Here is a 19,953-nt window from a genome sequence, read left to right on the forward strand (position 1 = left end):
GAAGACAGCCCTACATATCTGTTCCTACAGCTCCATTTGAATACATCACAGTGAATGTTAGACTACATCACAGTGAGTACTATCATTTATGGCAATATGAGACCAACAGCATGGAGAGAACAGCAACACTGATACTTATCACCTGGGCTACACTGCAGAAGAGTGTGAGCTGTATTCTCAGCAGAGCTTTTTCTGGGTTATGACTCATGCAGAGCCCTGTTTTTCTGCTGCTCTCCCACCTACTGAGACAAATGAGAGCTACAGTAAATAAGTAAATAAAGAAATAAATAACCAGCTATTGTTATCAATCAGAATTCAATAAAGAAATTTAATATACTGGTGCACATCCTGCATGCAGGCACACCAGGATCCTGAATCCAACATCACACTTGTGCCTTGCCCCCTCCCACTCTGAAGCTTTGGTTGAAGCTCCCTTATTTCAGGCCTTCTCATTTGCAGTCATTTACCTATAAGAGTAGGCCAGCAAAGAAGAGAGGTTTTTGAGGACTGTACAGCCAAGGAAGAGTAGGTGGAGAGGTTGGAAGGAAGAGATGAAAAAGTCAGATGAGGTTAGCAGTAGGGTAATGAGATGCAAATCTGGGCAGTGGGTGAGAGCTTGCTGGCAGCAGCTTTGTTCCCCTGTTGAAGACCTCTCCAATCATGTAGGTAGGGCTTGTGACCACAAGGACCTCAACTTTCTCTTTTTTAAGGATGGGTATGTTCATGTGCCAGATGGAAGTTACAAATGTGAACCAGCATTTATCCAAGTTTGGTGGAGAGCCCTCTTCATATCCACCATAGCAAAGCTGATCCTGAGATATTTCAGAATCTGACCTTGGGGTACCAGCAATCTTTTACCATCCAGTGACCTTTGACAAAGTGAATTAACATAGGAGGCATCTGTATATCTAGATGGGAGGGGATATGTGCTCCATGAACCTGCTTTGTCTATGCTGCATTTCATCTTTTTGCTGGCTTAATGAAGGGGCAAAATCTTGACGTAATTGTAAACTCTTGACTACTTGGAAGTAGAGACTGTCTTTATAAGGTTCACCAAAATAAAGGACATCAGCATCTGTTTCAGATAGCTGTACACAATCAGACTTGAAACAGTAATAATAATGCAAGTGCTCAAGTATGACACATTAGGATAAAATCAGAATGCACAGCCAAGTAAGTGACTTAATCTTCTATGAAGCTGCTTTTATTTGGAACCCTTTAGAAAGCTGCAATAAATTCATTCTTTTGGCTGAACTGGCATAAGCATCTTAAAACATGGCAACATGTTTCCAGTTTCTTGATTGCTAGGCTTTGGGGCTCATCTTTTTGAAATACTTATCAGTTTTCTCCCATCCAGTCATTTTGTGGTTTTTTTTCTTTTTTTTCTGGGGACAATACTGCAACAGTGAAGCTCTTCCCTCGGGCTGGTTTTATTTCATGGACATCTGAAACATTTGGGATCAGATTACATACTGGCAAGTAGGACAGTGGCATTGCTGTAATGAACTGGAGGCTAATTTATAGGCTTTGCAGATGTGAATGCATTATCATGCAAATCGTGAGCAGCTCCTGCCTATAAATAAAATAACTTACCTTGCCAAGGATGGCTGTCCCAAAAATATAATGAGTATTATAAATTATAAGCAGGTGTCAGTTTTCCATTTCCTTTGTATTCTTGTTTGTGCTTCTCTAAGGAAGCATTTAAAGATAAAATGTGCAATACAGCGTATGGCACAGGCAGTAACAATCTTTGCTGCCCGGTACTATTATCACCTTTTGCCAACTGCTACTCCTTCATTTGTTAGAAAAACAGCTAGTCAGACTTGTCAGCAGCTTTGAATAATATCTTCTTACATGGTAGTCCTCTGGAAAGGAAGGATGAACTGTGCTGAATGCACTGAGCAGTGGTGAATGCACTGAACTGTGGCTCAGAAGTTTTCTGTTCACAGCTCTGCCTCAGACATAGCTCTTCCTCAGACCTGGTGTGTGGCCTTTGACAAATCTTTTAAGCAGTCCATTTCATTATTTCTTTAGCTAAGAAATAAGCAACATTGAAGTTTGTTTTACCAGTATTTCCCATTCAAATATTGTTTTGGGGTAAAGCCTGTCTTTGCTGTCTACCTGTGAAAGTTTGTTTGTGTTGGCGCACACTGGGCACACCTGGCAGCAGAAATAACTTCTGAAGTTACAGCTTCAGAAGATATTTAGAAATTAGGTCAAATCTAATGGGTGCAAAAATCTAAGGCGTTTTTGTGGTTTGTTTTTGTTGTTGTTGTTCTTGTTTGGTTTTTGGGTTTTTTTTTTGAAACTTGATGAAAACTTAATGAGACTACACTTAATCACGTGACTTGGTTAATCAAGTCATAAACTCATTCAGGACTGATGTCTCTATGATTTTGCCAGCTTCCTGCCTACTTCCCAAAACACCTTTTAATGACAGGAGAACAGAAACAGCAAAACTGAAGAATTCGTACAAGTTTCACTGAAAAACACTGCCTTGTGGAGGCGAGAATCACAAAGTATTGCCTTCCTCCCCTAAAGGAGAAATTCAACAGTGTACTTAGAGAGAACCTCAGCACTGTTAAATTTTGCTCCTAGTAAAACTACCAGTTTATTTTTAAATCATATTTTTGATGTTGATTCCAGTGGAAGAAAAATCTTTCTCAAAGTGGAATAGGCCTGCTGGAAACAAGGCTCACTGACAGCTTTGCTAATTTTATGGACATATTAGACCAAGCTAAGCCTTTGCCATCTGCTCTGCCACCAATTGTAAATGGAAAAATCTCACACCAAACAAACAAAAAGACCAAATCACAAGAACATGAAGGAGATAAAAGTGATTTATCTACCACCAACAATGCAGCTTACACTGAAGATGTTCTTTCTCATGATTCTGACACAAATCACAAGGAAAAGAGTTCACACACAACATGGTAAGTTTTCTGCTGAGCTGGCATTTTCTTGAACCAGACCTGACTCCACTAGAGTGTTCAAATGTATTTATATGAAATTATGTGAGCTTTATATAAAGTGTGTCCTTAATAACTTTTTATATTGTTGGCATCACAGGCAGTAAGGTACAATGGGATGTGCCCACAACTTTGCAAATACTACAGTGGCTAACTGCAATTTACAGGAACAGCCTTTAAGAAGCAAGCAAGGAAGGAAAAGAATACAGGAATTGCTGCTGCCCTCCTCAGAGAGTCGAGTGTATGTACATACACTGAAGCATCCAACAACTGCATGGAATATGTGAGGTATGTTAACTTGTGTATTGGGAAGGGTTATGGTAGCTACAGGATTTGCGTCCAGTTCTGAAGGGAAAGCCTTTCCCTCTAGTGCTGGTAGGAAAATGTGTCTTAATTTCATGGCAAATAACAGTAAACTAGCTTGAGATATCTTGCATAAGGCTGAATGGAAACAAATGGAACTTGAGTGTTTAATTAAAAAAAATATATTTCATATACTTTGCACTTATAAATCATGGCTAAAGCAACATGACTAAATCCTCTTATTCTGACATCTACATCACTATTCATTAATGGGTCAATGATGCTCTGTTCTTCTGCACTATAAAGATCAGCTTACCCTTGGCCTGGGAAACAACTGGATTAATTTGTTCCCAAATTAAGAAATTATTCAAAGTAGACCCTTTGTATTTAAGAATATAATGTTTTCAACTTTCACAAAGATTGGGAAAGACACAGTAAATGAAATGAACACTTTCCTCATTACTAATTACACGTAACTACATAAAATTAATATTGTATCTGTAATACATATGGCATTTATAAAGTTGGCTGGCATTATAGGTGGCACTACCTCAAGGTTACCTGGCAACTGCCACAGTACAATCTCATTCTCACCCACTTTATCAAATACTAACTGGAGCTGAAATCTTCCATCTGGATGGGTGCAGGGGTGATTGCTTTGCATTTCAATCAGATCAGTTTCACAATTTTGAGACAAAAGAGAGCAGATAATGTTTTGCCAATTTTAATACAATCTGATAACCTTTAATTAAGAAAATGTCCCTGTTTGTTGTCATGAAGAATTAAAGCAAAATGTAAGATTGGCTTATGTATCTGGGTTATGCTTTTTGCTGCATGTCAAGAACTTGTCCAAATGTGTACAAATTTCAGCAGATCAGTGTGGATATTCTCAGTTCAGTCAGAGAGAAAAGGAGAGAGATTTCTACCAGGCTAAGCCTAGGAAAAAGTCCAAGAGGAATGTAAACAATTATTATCTCTCTTTCTGTTCATATTGTTTATAGATATGTTCTACCACCGTGTGCTATTCATAGTGCACCATTCGTGTGAAAAGTTTTCACTTTGAGACCAATCATATTTCACCTTAATGATCCTAGTTATAAAAGAGGAACGCTAGTTGTTAATAAAGATTGGATCATTCTTTACCTTCTGAACTTAGAGTAATTTTATTCCCATCCCGGCCTCAACAGTGAAAGATCAGCTTACAGACATTCAGTAAGCTGACTAGTTTTTATCAGTTCTTACAGATCAAATGTGAGAGAGCACATTGCAAAAGTAAAGGGCTATGGTAGAAAAGCTGCTCTCTTTTCATATCAACAAGACCCAAAATCACACAGTTCTGCTGGTTGCAATTGTTTCAACAAAACATGAGGGAAAAGAGCTGCACAGGACCAATCATGTACTAATGTAATCAGTGAGACTTGCAGTACTACAGAAAGCAAGAGTACTGGTAGTATATTTAAGATCAAACCATCAAAATCCATTTGTGCTAAATCCCTAAAAATAGTCTTTGTTCTTTAAAGGACCATCATTTTAATAATCTCCCCAAAATTTCAGTCTTTTATTTTTCTTTCTGCTTGCCCCATAGTACACAGAAGATAGCAAGCAGTCCAGTTTGACGACTAGAAACCAGATGAACCTGTGGTTATTAGATCTGTTTTCCCCCAAGGTTCTTCTTTTATAGACTGAGTACATTTGATCTGGAAGTTACTGACATTTAAACACAGAACTCTAGAATGCCATTCCTTGAAATCTCTTTTCAAAATACATGTTGGGAGACACTATATTTCTGCTTGATTTTTCTTTTAATGCAAGAGAAGTTTTCAAAAATTATACATTTGGATAGTGGTACTCTCCCTCAGGTCCACAAGGCTGCTTGTGACTATTGCTGTAATAAGAGCTTTTGTGTGGTTCAATATCACTTAGCATTGGATTTTCAGATCATGACTTAGAGGGAATTACTGTCTACTACCAACAAGGTGGAAGCTGAATGCTCTACTCCCTCTGATTATATCTCCAGAAAGTACATGCCAATATCAATCTGAGCATTGATTTCATGTTGATTAATACTAATAGTGAAATATAAAAGGACATCACTCAATATACAAGTTCATCAGTTAGTTTGTAGGAAACTGTTCTCTTGAAGAACATTCCAAGAAGGCTTCCAAGTGTGTGACTATACCACAGGTCTACTTATAGGTCGACTTTACTGCTAATGTGCAATTTAAGTGTCAAATTCAGCAAACCAGTCCTGTGCCCAGTCAGATGGCAGAGGGAGATGTAGAAGTAATTGATAGTCTTTTCCAACCTAATTGATTCTGTGATTCTGTGATACCTTTGAGATGAAAACCAGTGTCTGCAGGGACAAGAGCAAATGACATGTAAAATATCCTTATACCCTTTGGAAGAGCTTTTGGAGACTGGGACTTAATTCCCTTGAAAGAAGTTCCCACTTACTATTGTGAGGAAAAGGCATAATAAATAGGAACTAAACTATGATCTGAAGTTAATTATCTCTCTTAATTCAGAACATTTTATGTTTTAAATCTTTTAAGTTGGTCTTTAAAGCTGGAAAAATATTAATCATTGACTAACAGAGTCAAACTATATCTCTGAGAGTTTGGGAGCAGCATGGAGAAGAAGAAGAAGGAGATTTTTTCCTTGTGTTTATATTGAGTATTATATGACTGCATAAAAAGTAGGCTCTGAATTGAATTTTGCCACTGTTGCATTCTAAACCTGAGAGCATTGCCCTGAAACCAGGGAATTCATTTCAGATTGATCTATCTGTGGCAGAACAGAATCTACATATTAACACTATTAAACATCTACTTAACCTGTCCCTTTGTGTTTCTCTTTACTGTGCACCATACTTTACAAATTCAGGGATTTGTCAGGGAGTGCTTCTACCTTAAAATTTGTAATAGTGGTGGGAAAATCTATTTATCTATTTCAAAAAGAGCATAGTAAGTTCAAAGCTTGTATAATATCTAGCTTTTCTAGGAGTATTTCTAGTACTTCAACTCATGTATTTATATGCTTAACACTAAACAGGCAGTGCAATTCACAATCCATTTCCTGGCCAGTAGAGATGCATTTAGTTAGACCTTGCTGACTTTTCTTGACTTTGTAACATAAGCCTCTGACAACTGCAGATGTGATGATGTCCTTGTTTCCTCATAATGAGGAAAGGCCACAACAGATTTCAAAGCAGGTTATGAACACAAATATCTATAATACATTTGTAACTTTCAGTGACCTACATTTCATACAGCTACATGACAAGTTACCAGCTCAGATAACTTTCCAGAGACAGCTTCAGAGAGTTAGGGTTTGTCCATTTTGAATATTCCAAATATATGATGCCCAGATGATACAAACTTTTTGTATTCAGCTTTTGAACGGACTGCACTTTTAATCTTTCTTTCCACAGATTAATACTAGGGGAATCCTCTAGATTAGGGGAGAAAGGTAGGACACAAGGAGTCCCCTGAAGTTTAGTTTTCTGTCTGACTTGAAACTCTTGTGATATTAGGGTTAACTCCACAATTACTTGTCATTTTCTTGCCCCTTGAAGCCTTTTCAATGGAGTCTGATGGAAGCAAGCGAGCTTTTATAGTACAAATCTTCATGCCACCTTTTGCCATGTACTCCCTCTTCTTCACAAACTCTTATATTTCAGGGTAGAGAAGAACTAGAATTGGTACAGAGAAGGGCAGTCAGAATGACCAAAGATCATTTGGGAAGAAAAATTAAATAGAATAGTCCACTGTAGACTGGAATAAAAACAGCTGAGGGAGAATATGTTCAATGCATAAACAATCATGAATGACAGAGAGAAAATAGGGGATGATTATGCAGTGCTTCTCAAAGCACAAAAGGTAGGTAGCTTCAAAAACCTAAGCAAAAAGAAGAAAAAACTGGTCAAAAAAAGACTTTTCTTTTGTTTGCACACAACTTGGCTGTGGAACTCACTGCCAGAGGGTGGTTGTGCAGGTCACAAGCATAAAAAAGTTTCAAAATATATATTCCCAGAAGAAAAATCTGCCACTGCCTCAGGAAAAGCCTAGTCTGCAATTTAACAGAAACTGGGGGAGTTTAGCATAGGGAAGGGTATTTTACTTTTTCTGCCCTTTCTTTAAGAATGCCCAACTAACTTCTCTCACAAATACAACCACTAGGTATAAATGACCTCGATGTGGCCCAGAATAGCTGTTCTGATGCCTTCTTCAACTGCCTTGGCAACTCTGCAGGGATGAAAATATTATGGTAAATTGAAGACAGTCATGGTGAGTTCTGTTTTTTGTCTGTCTTTGTAAAAAATATATCTTCAATATAAGAAAGTCTTGTCTCATATTTCTACCCTGGCATGCATCTGAAGATTTTACATTTGTTTCAACTGTTCTTCACAGAATAAATGCTGTGAGGCTGTACTGAAAAGACAGTTCTGAATATATGCTGGCTTTATTTACAGCTGCCACTCCAGAGGCTTTTTCTCCCTAACTCTGTAATCCTGCACTGAGCAGCACTGATGCTTAATGTGCTTTGCCGTGCTCAGAAAGGTCATACTTTGAAGGGTGCAGAAAGCAGCAGCAGCTCAGGAAGGACTTAATTGAGTTCTCAGCTCTAGCCTCTGGTAACTCTCTGTGTAATCAGGCAAACTATGACAGATGCCACCCCACCATCAGGGGTGTGCTTACAGTCTAGACAACCAAAACCAAAATCCTGACAAGGGTCTTGTTTGTCTGTGTCTTGATGCCCTCTGGGAGAGAGAAGAAAGGGTACCTCCATCTGCTATGAGGTGTCACAAAGGTGATGATGAGCCCATGGTCCAGCTACTCCCTTCACTTCAAATTTTTTTAGCAATTTATCCTTCATAAGGGGAGTTACATGTACAGAGCTGCCTGAGCAAAACAGAGTCCAAGCTTCTGACTGCTGGTCAGTCCAGTTATACAGGTGCTTCTGGGAAGAGTAATTTTGAAAAATCTGGCTAGGTATAATTTTTGAACCATGGAACCAAGTGGTTTTCCTGTCATGAGAGGGAATTTCTTAGCATTTTGTAATTAAATTTGTAAGAAGTTCTCAGGGACAGAGCCCATTTCTTTGTTACATGCTTTCCAGCATCTGCAGTATACAATGAGATCAAGAACATTGTTAAAATGGCCAAAGCACGGGTAATACATGAGTGATAATGATTAATAGAAAATATATGTGATTATCTCGCAGTCTAACATGCCTGTCTCACACTTTTCCACTTTTTTCCACTTTTCCACAGACTTTTAAATTCTTTCTTATGTACCCAAAGACTAGAATTACAGGGCAGGTGTATCCAGGGGCAGTATGGCTTATGCTATCAGAAAATATTAAAAATAGGGCCACATTGCCTTCCTTGGCGACTAGAAGGCCCAGAGACATAGTAGCATGGAGACCTTTGAAGTCAAGCAACTGCTGCTTTCTAGCCTGGACAGAGAATTGTACTAATACAGCTCTATTACTCCAGGTATCTTGAGTAGCTTGGCTTTGCTTACACACTCTTGGCTTTGCTCAGAGCTGTGACTGTATCCTGGGATATAATCAGTATTCACATAATGCAAAAGATCAGTAGCACTGGCACTGCCAGGTGAAAGCTACAAAAGCATACTGCACATCTGCCACTGCTTCTTAGTGATATATGACCACTGCATTGTGCAAATTCCAGATCTGCATAGGAGCCTTCTGTCTCCCAGTTGGACCAGGATTCAGCTGTGCAGGGGATCAAGAGCACTGACTCCTAGGTAGCCTCTACCACTGTAGAAGGCTGCTTTGCACAACCAGGACAAAGCAAGGAAGATTTATGAGCTGTAAGGGTGACCATAAAAGGCTTAATTTTCTCTTCATGGCAGAAGAGAGGAGCCTTCATCACTATCATCCCGACTCTGTAGCTGCACTTCCAGATATTGTGACATTTTAGGACACTTGCTTTGAAACGGCATCCAGAGCACATGATTAAATATAACCTCCTCCCTAAGCAAAGTTTATGTATGGAGTGACTTCCAGCAGGACATAGTTACTGTGTATTTATGTGAGTATACAGACAACAAACCCAAGGACTGATGGACTCCTGTCCACCTGGAAATGGAGGCCCTCAAGTGAAAAGTTTCAGCAAGCTGACTCATGGTGTTCTGACATACACACTCAGGAAGAGTCATCATGGCTTACTTATTTCTCCTTGTGGATAATCTTACTGGCAGGCCTTAAGATTCTCTAAGGAGCCTGAATATGACCTTTGTTTCTCACAAGCTGATGACATTACTACTGAGAGAAAGTGTTTAGCAACACAGAGTCTGTTTTGCTTGAACACATTGGACAGCAAGTGAAACACAAATTAATACAAATCTTGGTTCAGTGACATCGAGCATCTTTGAAAAACACCATAGCTCTGATGAAGATGCCAGCTGCAAAGGCCTTCCTGTAGAGACTACAGAGAAATTAACCAGTAAGTTCATGATGCATATAGCTAGAAATAATCTGAAATTAAAAATTAATTCAGTTTCATCAGTAGTTCCCTGAAAATATGCAATTAATTATTTACTACTTACAGATACATATTTATCTTTGAGTGTTCCAGAGGCCCAAATGAACTCTGGTAGGTAATTTCTAGATTAAAAATATTTAAATCACCATCATAGTTTTTTTTGTTGTTGTTTTCCCCCCAGGAAAAACAAAAACAAAGCATTGAAAAGCCAGAAATTGACCCTCATGCTTGTTTCCACTAAGCACAATGCAGAATAAAGAGGAAGCATATAGGTGGGAAACAATTTATCATCACTTCAACATGAGCCTTGACTTACAGCATCGTAGTGCCCTGAGAATCCCAGCCACTAGCTATCACTAGATTTTTCATTCCAAGGAAGGTGGCAGAGCATGGTTAGAGAGAAGAAACTTTGGGAAACTACTTTCAGTTTCTTAAAGGTTGTTTTATGGCCTGAAATGGGAAGCTAAATGGTATTTCTGTTAAAGGTTGGGGTTTTTTGATTAAGGTGGGGTTTTTTGTTTGTTTGTTGGTTGGTTGTTGTTGTTGGGCTTTTTGGTTGGTTGGTTGTTTTTTTAAATTTTTAGTATCGTAGCAATAGGCTACACCTTTCCACCTCCAGCAATAATCTATGCACCTCTAGACCCTTCTGGCATTATTCTAAATCCTTTTCTTTTCTGACAGGACTTTTACATTCTGGCTTTAAAAGGCAACTATGGATTACCCATTCATTATATGTCTGAACACAGGATGAGTCCTTGTAAGTATTTGGACAGGGGACAGCCTTTGAAAGCCCAATATCCTATGGGAAATGCTATGGCTGATTCACCGGGTGCCAATATCCTGCCTGGTAATTCACTATTGGTACTCTTCCAATTAGCAGTCGCAGACATAACAGGGCTAATACTACCAGCTGCTACCTGGAATGCCTTTCTTATCTGCTGTCTTTTCATTATCTGCTTGTTTTCTTGTCTCTTTTAAGAGAGATTCTGCACGAAGACAAGGACGTTGTAACACTCAATTAAGCAATGCAGTCACAAAAAGGGCAACTAGCATATAAACTAGAGATAAGGCAGGGAAACAGCAAACAGAAGAAGGTAGGACGTTTGGTGGGTAGGAAGCGTTCCAGGTCTGAGCAAGTGGAGTGGCTGCTCTTTCTCCTGGAGGCTGGCTTGCTGGGGACATTAAGGTGTGCGTTCCTATGAAGGCACAGACAGGTAGCTTAAGTCGTGACCTTCTGCACCTGCCAGCTAAGGAGAAAGGCACAGATCTCACAGCCACTTAGCTGAGCCCACTCGTTACCCAGTGCCGGCACTCACGCCGGTGCGCTGGCCTGGCTCCCTGCGTCCGGCCCGGTGCTGCGCTGCGGCAGCGCCCCCGGGAGCGGAGCGCCGGCCAGCAGGAACCTGCCCCGGGCTGCGCTCAGCGGCAGCAGCAGCAGCCCCGGCCAGAGCTGCGGGCCCCAGCGCACACCCAGCGCCCGCCTCCCGGTGCCCGGAGCGGGCAGGCCGGGGCTGCCGGCGCCCCCCGCCCGCCGGTCGCCATGGCGACTCGCCTGCCCGCCTCCCGCGGGGCTGCCGCTGCCGCCGCAGGGTCCGGCTCCGGCGGCGCCGGCTCCGCTCTGCTCCGCGTCTCCTCCAACCCCAGCGCCGCGAGGGAGTCCTTGCGCTCCCGCGGGCAGGGCCAGGCCCGCCCCAGCCCCGCTGCGCCAGCGGGGCCTGGCCGGGGTGGGAGAGGAGGAGGAGGGACTCCGCAGCGGCAACAACTGACGTGTCCCCGCCATGGAGCTCGGCGTGATTCATCAGCGGCTGCGGGGCGGCAGCGGGGCGCCGTGCTCCGTTCCCGCGTAGGCACTGCCGCGGCGGGGACAGCCCCGGCACCGCTCTGCCGCCCGCGCCGCCCTCCTCCCTCCTCCTCCTCCTCCTCCTCCTCCTTCTCTTCCTCGTCGCCTCTCTTCTTCCCCCGCGGCTAGGCGAATAGCCCGGGGGAGGCAAGATGGAAGAAATCCTACGAAAGCTGCAGAAGGAGGCGTCGGGGAGCAAGCACAGGGCCATCAAGGAGAGCTGCACCTGGGCCATCGGTAAGGGGCGCGGGCGGCGGTGCCGGGCCGCCCGAGGGGGAGCGGAGCGGGGCAGGAGCCACCGATGGAGCGGTTTTGTAACGGAGGGGGCAGGGAGACCTCAACAAACTTGTTCCGCGCTAAGGAGAGCCTCCTTAGCTGAGCCTCCAGCGGCCGGGAAGAGAGCGGAGCACCTGGGCCGTTCAAAATGCCCGGGAGCTCCGCGCTGCTGGAAGGGGCCGTGGCACCTGCTGCCGGTCCCGGAGAGCATCCGCGCCCTCGCCTTCCCCACCGCCTGGATCTGCTTCGTGGCTCTTGCGAGGCAGATATACGTGTATCAGTAGCTGTCAGTTTTCGTGTATGTTTTGGAGGTGCTGTCCTTTTCTTTAAAGGCCCCCTCCCTCAAATCATCGTAAAAAACATGCAGTACAGCTTTTTCGCTGGGTTGTGTTCGAGAATCTATTTTAAAAGCTAAAAGTTTTGTTTTACTGGGTTACATGAGCTCTTTTATCCTTGCAATATAATGATCAGTATAACGAGTTAATCTTTCAAGGGAATACAAGCTTAGGTACATTTTAACATCCACCCATTTTCCGAGATTGTTTGTGGCTTGAAGTGTTTTTTGACATTTACAACCTCGAATGCTAATCATCAAGACCTTAATTTAAATCAGCATAACTGGGATACTTTCAATTGCTTTAAATTTTTGTTTTTTATTCATGCTGCAACATTCTGTGGTAGATTAGACCTGTTGCTGTCTTATTACTGTCCTTTCATCTTGATATTGCATGAGTTGCTTCATTAATTGCATGTTAGTCTTGCAGAGCAGCCATGCAAGTATCCTCTATGCTGTTCCAGTTTTAGTGGATGTGCTACTGAAGTGCTGATAAGTGAAAGGGAAAATATGGTACTCGATGCCTTCTCATTGGGCATGCAATGTCCTGAAAGACTTAGGCAGAGCTTTGGCAACTTGGAGCAGCAGTGGTTGTTGTTCTGTCATGTGGAGTAGCTGTAAACTTTAGGATCATTGGCTCAGAGGCTGTAGCCAGATGCATTAACTGTGGCTGAATGTATAAGTTTCTTTTAAAAGCCCTGTTATTTCCTTTAATTTTACAGAAACCTTGGATTCTCCTGATGCTGCTATCAAGATACCACCATATCAGCTGAGGTAAGAGCATTGAACTTGAGTTCTGTAGAGCTTGTGAGTATTTGTAAAATTGAAGCAAAAATTTTGAATTAAAGGTGAGGTAGAGGAGCAGGCTGCATCTATATGATTTATGTAGTTTGTAGATTTACATATCTAGGCTGGTAGTAGTAGAAAATTTTCTGATGTGTCATTGGCCTTTGGCCCTGAATGAAATGTAAGGAAATGTGATAAAATGGACATGAGTATGTATAGTGGTGAAATTGGTTGTAAAGGAGGGCTCTCTTATGGGCTAAAAGATTTCCCTGCTAAATTCCATCTTTCAGTATAAGCAATGATGCTTCTTAGTTCTTCTCAGTGTGCTTGTGTTCTTTTAAATCTAAATCAGGTTTTGTTACTGAAAATAAATATTCCAGAAATGTAAAAGTTATATCATCATATAGCTAGGACACTGACTAGGAACTAAAATAATACATTTTATATGCCTCCTTCTTCCTTTAGCCTGCTAGATTATCTTGAGTGAGCCTTCTTCCTTCTTCCCACTTCCGTTTGTACACATATAAAATGGGAGCGACAGCATGGCCCTGATTTGTCTAGCTATTTAAAATCTCATTTTGGAAATTGTCATTATTATGGTGTAGGTAAATATGCAAAATTATTCACTGTCCTTTTTGACAGAACCATTAGGAGTCATCAAAGGAAAGTAGCAAGTGCACTGTTTAAAACAAAAGCACGTTCTTTCATACAGCTTAATAGTTAAGATGTGAAATGCTTAGGCTTGCCTTATTAGAGAACGTAATGGATGCTGAAAGATTGTGTGCATGTAAAAGTCACCTCAACAAATCCATGGAAGAAATTGATTGCAATCTATCAGATGCACAGGTAATGTTCTTATTCAGAAGTACTTTAATCAGAGGTGATTGAGTTTATAAATGAGTATATAGGAGTGCTGCTGTATGTTTGGCCTGTCCTGTGATCCTCTCAGGTATCCACTGTGAGCTGCTGACAGGGAGAGACATTTTTTGCTACAATATTACTGCCCTGGGAGTGTTTTTATCACCTCAAGATTCCCTGATTCTTCTTTCATATGTGCTTTTCAAGGAAAGCTAGGGATTGAAGAGCTAGTTATTCCAGAACAGTTGCCAAACAGGGAAAGAATAGGAGCAGTTCTTTTGCCACTCTAAATTCCTGTCAGCTGCAGTCCACAAGAGGCCTCAAATCAAATGGGGGATGGATGTAGCACAGGTCTGACATGACCAGTGCCAGACACAATGCATTTCCAGCACAGGATGGAAACAGCTGGATGACTAATTCTCAATGGGTCCACTAGAATTATGCTTACTTGACACTGTGGCTGGAGAAAACTTGGCTCTTCACCTTCCCATTTATCAGCCTCTAATATGGTGTGTGGTCTGTGCCTTTAAGTGCTATTGTCATTCCCTATGAATTAGTTAGCAAGCTGTTACCACATTTCTTCCTTTTTCCCTTGTCTACTACCTCTTTACAGAGAGGCCTTTTTCTCTTCTTCCTCCAGTGTTCTTAATGATGTATTTGTTTAGTTGGGGTATTTTTTTTCCACTGTAAATCCCAAATTTTTAAAATAAAGTTAATACCTTTGCAGGTGTAGCTATTATTAAATAAGTTCTTAATGTTAGACTTATCAGTAGCAATGCACTCATTATTACTGGATGTTTTGGAAAATGAAAGGTGCACAAGAGGATTTGGACAAAAGCTTTTGTTGCAGGGTCCTTGGTAAGGCTTAGCCACCCAGTGGCTAAGATATTGTGGGAGATGTTGCTAAACATACCCTTCACTCTCTGATAACAAACTACTGCCAGGCTTCAGATCAGCACACTGGGCCACATCTTGGGCTGGAGTTCGCCTGTATGACGTGCAAATTAGATAAAAGTTATTTGCTTGGTATTTGTTAAAAAGCAGCACCATGATGGCTTGGTTCCTAACGCTGGAAAAGAATAGCCTGGAAAGAGGAGCAATAGGTGGGACCAGAAACACAGCCAAGACATAGGATGGAGATGTCCTGGCCATGCCTCTTTTCTGCTTTCATCTTACATCAGGTGCAGGTTGTGTCAGCTGCTGTAACACAGATCAGCCTCTGGCTGCTCATCCAGTTAGAATCTTAATCTACACTTCACACTTAGGTTCTTTTCTTTCTAGAACTGAAGAATGAAGGCTGCTCACAAGAATGAGAATATGTAAACTCTGTACTCACTTCTTTCTTACTTACAAAATAAAAAGCCATTTTCTGCTTCTGACACTCCAGTGCTAGATGAGTAGAGGTTCTTTGTAAAGTTGTCTTTTGTAAAATTGTGGTCCTAGTGCGATAATGTGAAGGACAAGGTGTCTCTGCTTTTCCTCAGAACATGGCCATTTGAGTTCAAGGGTTTTTGACATGTATTATATCAGCCACATGCTTACCTCTGCTGTAGTATTGGGGTAGACTGTGTTCTGTCTTGTTCCTGACCTATCCATAGTTTCATCTTGTCTTGGACTTGTGTTACTGAACACGAGGCAGGCCACATTACACTTCCCTGATATCTGTGCAATTAATTGGGGACATCAGCTGTAGCATTTGCATGGGAGCTGTTTCCAGCAGTTATCTGGTAGCAATTTAGATAGCACATGCCTGCTATGTTTGGAAGCACCTTTTGTCCCAAGGGAGTCCTAGTGACTGACCATCCAGACTAGAATGTAATTCTTTAATTAGTTTGATAGAGATAAGTGTGGTATATCTTCCAGGGGCTAGATCAGACTATTTTGCTGTTCAACTTCCTTTGATGTTAATTTGACTTATGAATCAAAATCCCCATTAATGACCTTGCATATTGATTCTAGTGAGGGGCATTATTTAAATGTCTCCCTTCCTAAAGAAATACAAATCTCCAACAAATACAAATTTTCCCACAGAGTCCTGTCAGCTCTGCCTTGAGATAGGAATATATGTGTGATTTTGCAGTACTTTTAACTTAACGATCAGAGTACTGGGCAAGGGTGTGACATAGTAACAAAGATTAAAGTGGATCAAGATGGAAATGGCCTAAAGGCAGTTAAAGGCTTTGTTGTAGATGTTCCATGAAGAGGAATTCGTGGGAGAGAAGGGAGAGTCACATAACCCATTGGTAACTGGCCTATTGTGATCTGTCTAGTACGATGATATTTGTCTCTGAACATGAGTTGTGAAAATTGGGTATATACTAAGTGCTTAAGGAGGCTGGGTGGCTGACTTATAAATAATGAATTAGATAAGAGAAATTGATGTGCTTGTGTTTTAATTGGTGAATTGATCACATGGAAAATAGCTTAAGAGACGTTAATGTTGTCTGCCAGCAAACAGTTGTTTGCTACTCAGCTGCGCTATATTCACTTCAGCATTTTCAGGATGGCAAATTCTCCCCTAAGGCCAGCACTATACACGGAACAAGACTCTCTTCTTGGCTTGTGATTTTAGAGGCTGAAATATGAGCTATAAAAGGTAACTGAACAGACACAAGAAAATGAGCTTTGAAAAGAATGTTTGATTGGAGCAGTTTAATACTCATGAGGATTATCTACATATCAGAGGATAAAATAAGAGGCTAGACAGCAGTTGCCAGTCACATTCTGCTTTGAAAAAACTTAGGATTGCCAGAGTTTCTTGGAATGCATTATGTCATTAAGTCATGCCTTATAGGCTATGTAAAATTAACTGACTTGCTATCAGCACAGACTTTGCTAGAAAGGAGAGATTGGTTGGGACTTCTGAAAGGACATTTCTTTTTGGAGGAAATGTGAATTGGGTTTGTATGGCCAAGTTTTGGTAGCAGGAGGGGCTACAGGGGTGGCTTCTGTGAGAAGCTGCCAGAAGCTTCCCCCATGTCCAGCAGAGCCCATGCCAGCTGGCTTCAAGACAGAAGTGCCCCTAGCCAAATCTCAGACAGTCAGAAATGGTGGCAACCTCTCTGTGATAACAAATTTAAGAACATGAAAAAAAGTTGTTTTGCAAATGTAATTGCTTCCAGAGAAGAGTGGGGTGAGAATATGTGAGAGAAACTACTCTGAAGATACCAAGGTCAGTGAAGAAGGACAAGGAGGAGGTATTCCAGGCGCCTGAGCTCAGATTCCCCTGAAACCTGTAGTGCAGATCATGGAGAAGCAGCTGTGCCCCTGCAGCTCATGGAGGTCCTTGGGGGCGCAGAGATCCACCTGCAGCCTGTGGAGGACACTCACACTGGAGCAAGTGGATGCCTGAAGGGAAGCTGTGAGCCTGTGAGAGGCCCATGCTGGAGCAGGTTCCTGGCAGGTATCTGTGGACTCATGAACAGAGGAGCAGGTTTCCTGGTAGGACTTGCATCCTTGTGAAGGACCCACATTGAAGCAGGTTGTGACTCCTTTCTCTAAGCCGTGGCAGGAACAACGTGTGATGAACTGACCATAACCCACAGACCCTGCCTCCCTGTATCTCTGGATGGGAGGAGGGAGGAGTGGGGGGGAAGGTGTTTAGGTCTTATTTTACTTCTCATTACCCTGCTCTGGTTTTGGTAATAACAAATTCAATTAGTATCTCTAATTTGAGTCAGTTTTGCCTGTGGCAATATCTGGAGAGTGACTTCTCTCTGTCCATATCGCAAACCATGAACCCTTCATTATATTTTCTCTCTCCCCTGTCGAGTTGGGGAGGGGAGTGATGGAGTGGCTTTGGTGGGAGCCTGGCATCCAATCAGGGTCAATCCACTAAAATCCCTCTTATATTTTTCATTGGCTTTTTAGAAGTGATCAGTATTTCTGGAGATTACAGCTGGAAAGTCAGAAGTCAATGAGAAGCAGGGTCCTGTGTAATAACCAGTTCATGTCCAGTTCTGTCTCTTCCTGCTTGTGTCCCAGTACTAATCATGTTGGTGCTAGCTTTTGAGGGCAGTTTGTGAACTGTTTCTGTAGTCAAGGACAAGTGGGGAGGAGGACATTTGGAGATGAAAGTGGTAGTTCTGCTCTTTTTTTTTTTTGTATCTCTAGATTAGCATCTGGCATACTTCTTGAGAAGTATGCAGTTTATAATCTCTTAAATAAAACACTCATTTTGCCTTACATATGCTCAACAAATAATAAAAGCAGCAGTTGTGGTGCGATCATCACCAAATAAACAATGCTATAGAGACTTTCAATCCAATTAGCTTTGCAGGTAATTCATCCACTTACAGAATCTTGAGTCTTGGGATGCATTTCACCTTCTCTATTGTGAAGAAATGTTTGTGATTTCATCATTTTTCTCTTCTCCCATCTCTTAATTTTGTTCATGTTTTCTGTTTCTTTCTACTGGAAGAGAGTGGCTAGGAAAGTTGACACATACATAGCAGATCCTTGAACAGAAGCAAGGAGTGGGGAGGGAGGAATGGTTGTCTCTGAGGGTTTTTTCCTGGGAGGTGGTTTTAGCATATCTCTCTCTATTTTACTCTTTCTCTTTTTTTAAAACAATTTATTTCCTGCTCCTGCTGCCACAGCCACCTGGCATTAGGTGCTCCTGTGCTTTCTTCCTGCATGTGACTGCTGGATGTGACTCATGGCGCTCAACCATTACACTCTCTGCCATTCAGCAAGTGAATGATGAGTTCCCTGGCAGGCAGCTGGCCAAGAAGAGATCCTAGTGACAATGTGGGTTACTGACCTGCATCTCCCATGCTGGCAGTTTACAGCCTGGATCCAGATTTTTGGGAGCACTTATGTAGTCCATTTGGTGTTTTGGATGGTGTATACACATTGGTTTTGATTTAAAATTTTGCATTCTCAGTTCTAATGCTGAGGAGTAGATGAGGGAAGGAAATTAGTGTTTAGAAAGGCAATGTGCCACTGATACAGTATTTGGATCAATCTGCATGTTTAATCTGGGATATGTAAGTGGCCTTATTTCTTGTATTTTTATCTCAGCAAAACTTAGCATCTGTTCTGGGACCCCAAAAGACAGTTGTGTTGGGGAGGAAAGGGAAAGGGATATGTAGGGTCAGCCTCAGGAGTCCCTGAAAACCTGTTAGCTGGGGTTGTGACTCTTGAATGTATTGAGCAAAGTTTAGCATTGTTAAAATAAAAAGACACATTTCTGTTACTCTTACTTGTGAGTTTGAGTGAGGTTTTTTCCCTTAGTTTTAGTGGGGTTTTTTAAAGAGCAGTGCTTGCTCTTTCTGAAGCTAACTTTCTGCATTTCCTGATGTTCTTTGTATTAGTGAACTATAATAATCACCACTGCCTTGGGTCTTTGTTCCTTTTATAGACTCTTCTAAAAATTCATTCTACTTTTGTGACAAAAGCCCACAGTCTTGGCTGGGTTGAAGTTAATTTTCGTCATGGGAGCTGGTAGAATAGGAGTAGGGAGCAGCTGGGTGAGGCTGAGGATGAGAGCAGCCATAGTTTTAACTGTCTGACTTCTAACAACAAATGCATCTGAAATACTGACTTAAGATTCTAAGGATGATAATGGGATAGCAGTATGTGTGTTTGTTTTAAACATTTGATCACTTTCAGTGTTTTCAGAAGAGAAGACAATGAGAACATCATGAAGATTTTGATAACTGCCTTAGAGAATGAAATATGGTTGGGGGCGGGAAGAGGAGTGGCACTGAAACTGAGAGGACTGTTTTCCTGCTAAATGCTCTGCTCTGATCTTTGTGTGATGCTGTGCAAGTCATGACTTTTCCTTGTTTTGAAAATGAAGGGGTGAGTGGGAATAATGAAAGTCTTTTCTCACATTTCCTTTATTTACATTCCATGAAAAGTAACAAAGCTGCAGGAAATTCAGTACCTTTCATTTCCTTCAATGTTTGTTTGCTTAAAAAACTGAATATGCTGAAGTGCAGTGAGTATAAAATTACGTAATGCATTGCAAACATGGGGATATTTTTAGCAACCATCCCTTAGGTCTGTCAAGATTTAGCACTGAACTGTTGTGAAAGTTGAATGGCATTGCAGGTTACAGCATTGACCTTGA

The 19,953-nt window shown here is 41.5% G+C and overlaps 1 protein-coding gene across 1 annotated transcript in view; it reads left to right on the top strand.

The window, feature by feature from the left end:
* Window positions 1–11,375: 11,375 nt before the first annotated feature.
* The window catches only part of ARFGEF3 (ARFGEF family member 3), an 86,958-nt gene continuing 78,380 nt past the window's right edge, over window positions 11,376–19,953 (top strand). The window contains exons 1-2 of the mRNA XM_053937929.1: window positions 11,376–11,860; window positions 12,956–13,007. Of these exons, the coding sequence (XP_053793904.1) occupies window positions 11,776–11,860; window positions 12,956–13,007 (137 nt within the window). The 5' untranslated portion in view covers window positions 11,376–11,775. The remainder of the gene's footprint in view (window positions 11,861–12,955; window positions 13,008–19,953) is intronic.

Source organism: Vidua chalybeata, chromosome 3 (genome assembly GCF_026979565.1).
Source record: "Vidua chalybeata isolate OUT-0048 chromosome 3, bVidCha1 merged haplotype, whole genome shotgun sequence".
Taxonomy (NCBI): Eukaryota; Metazoa; Chordata; class Aves; order Passeriformes; family Viduidae; genus Vidua; species Vidua chalybeata.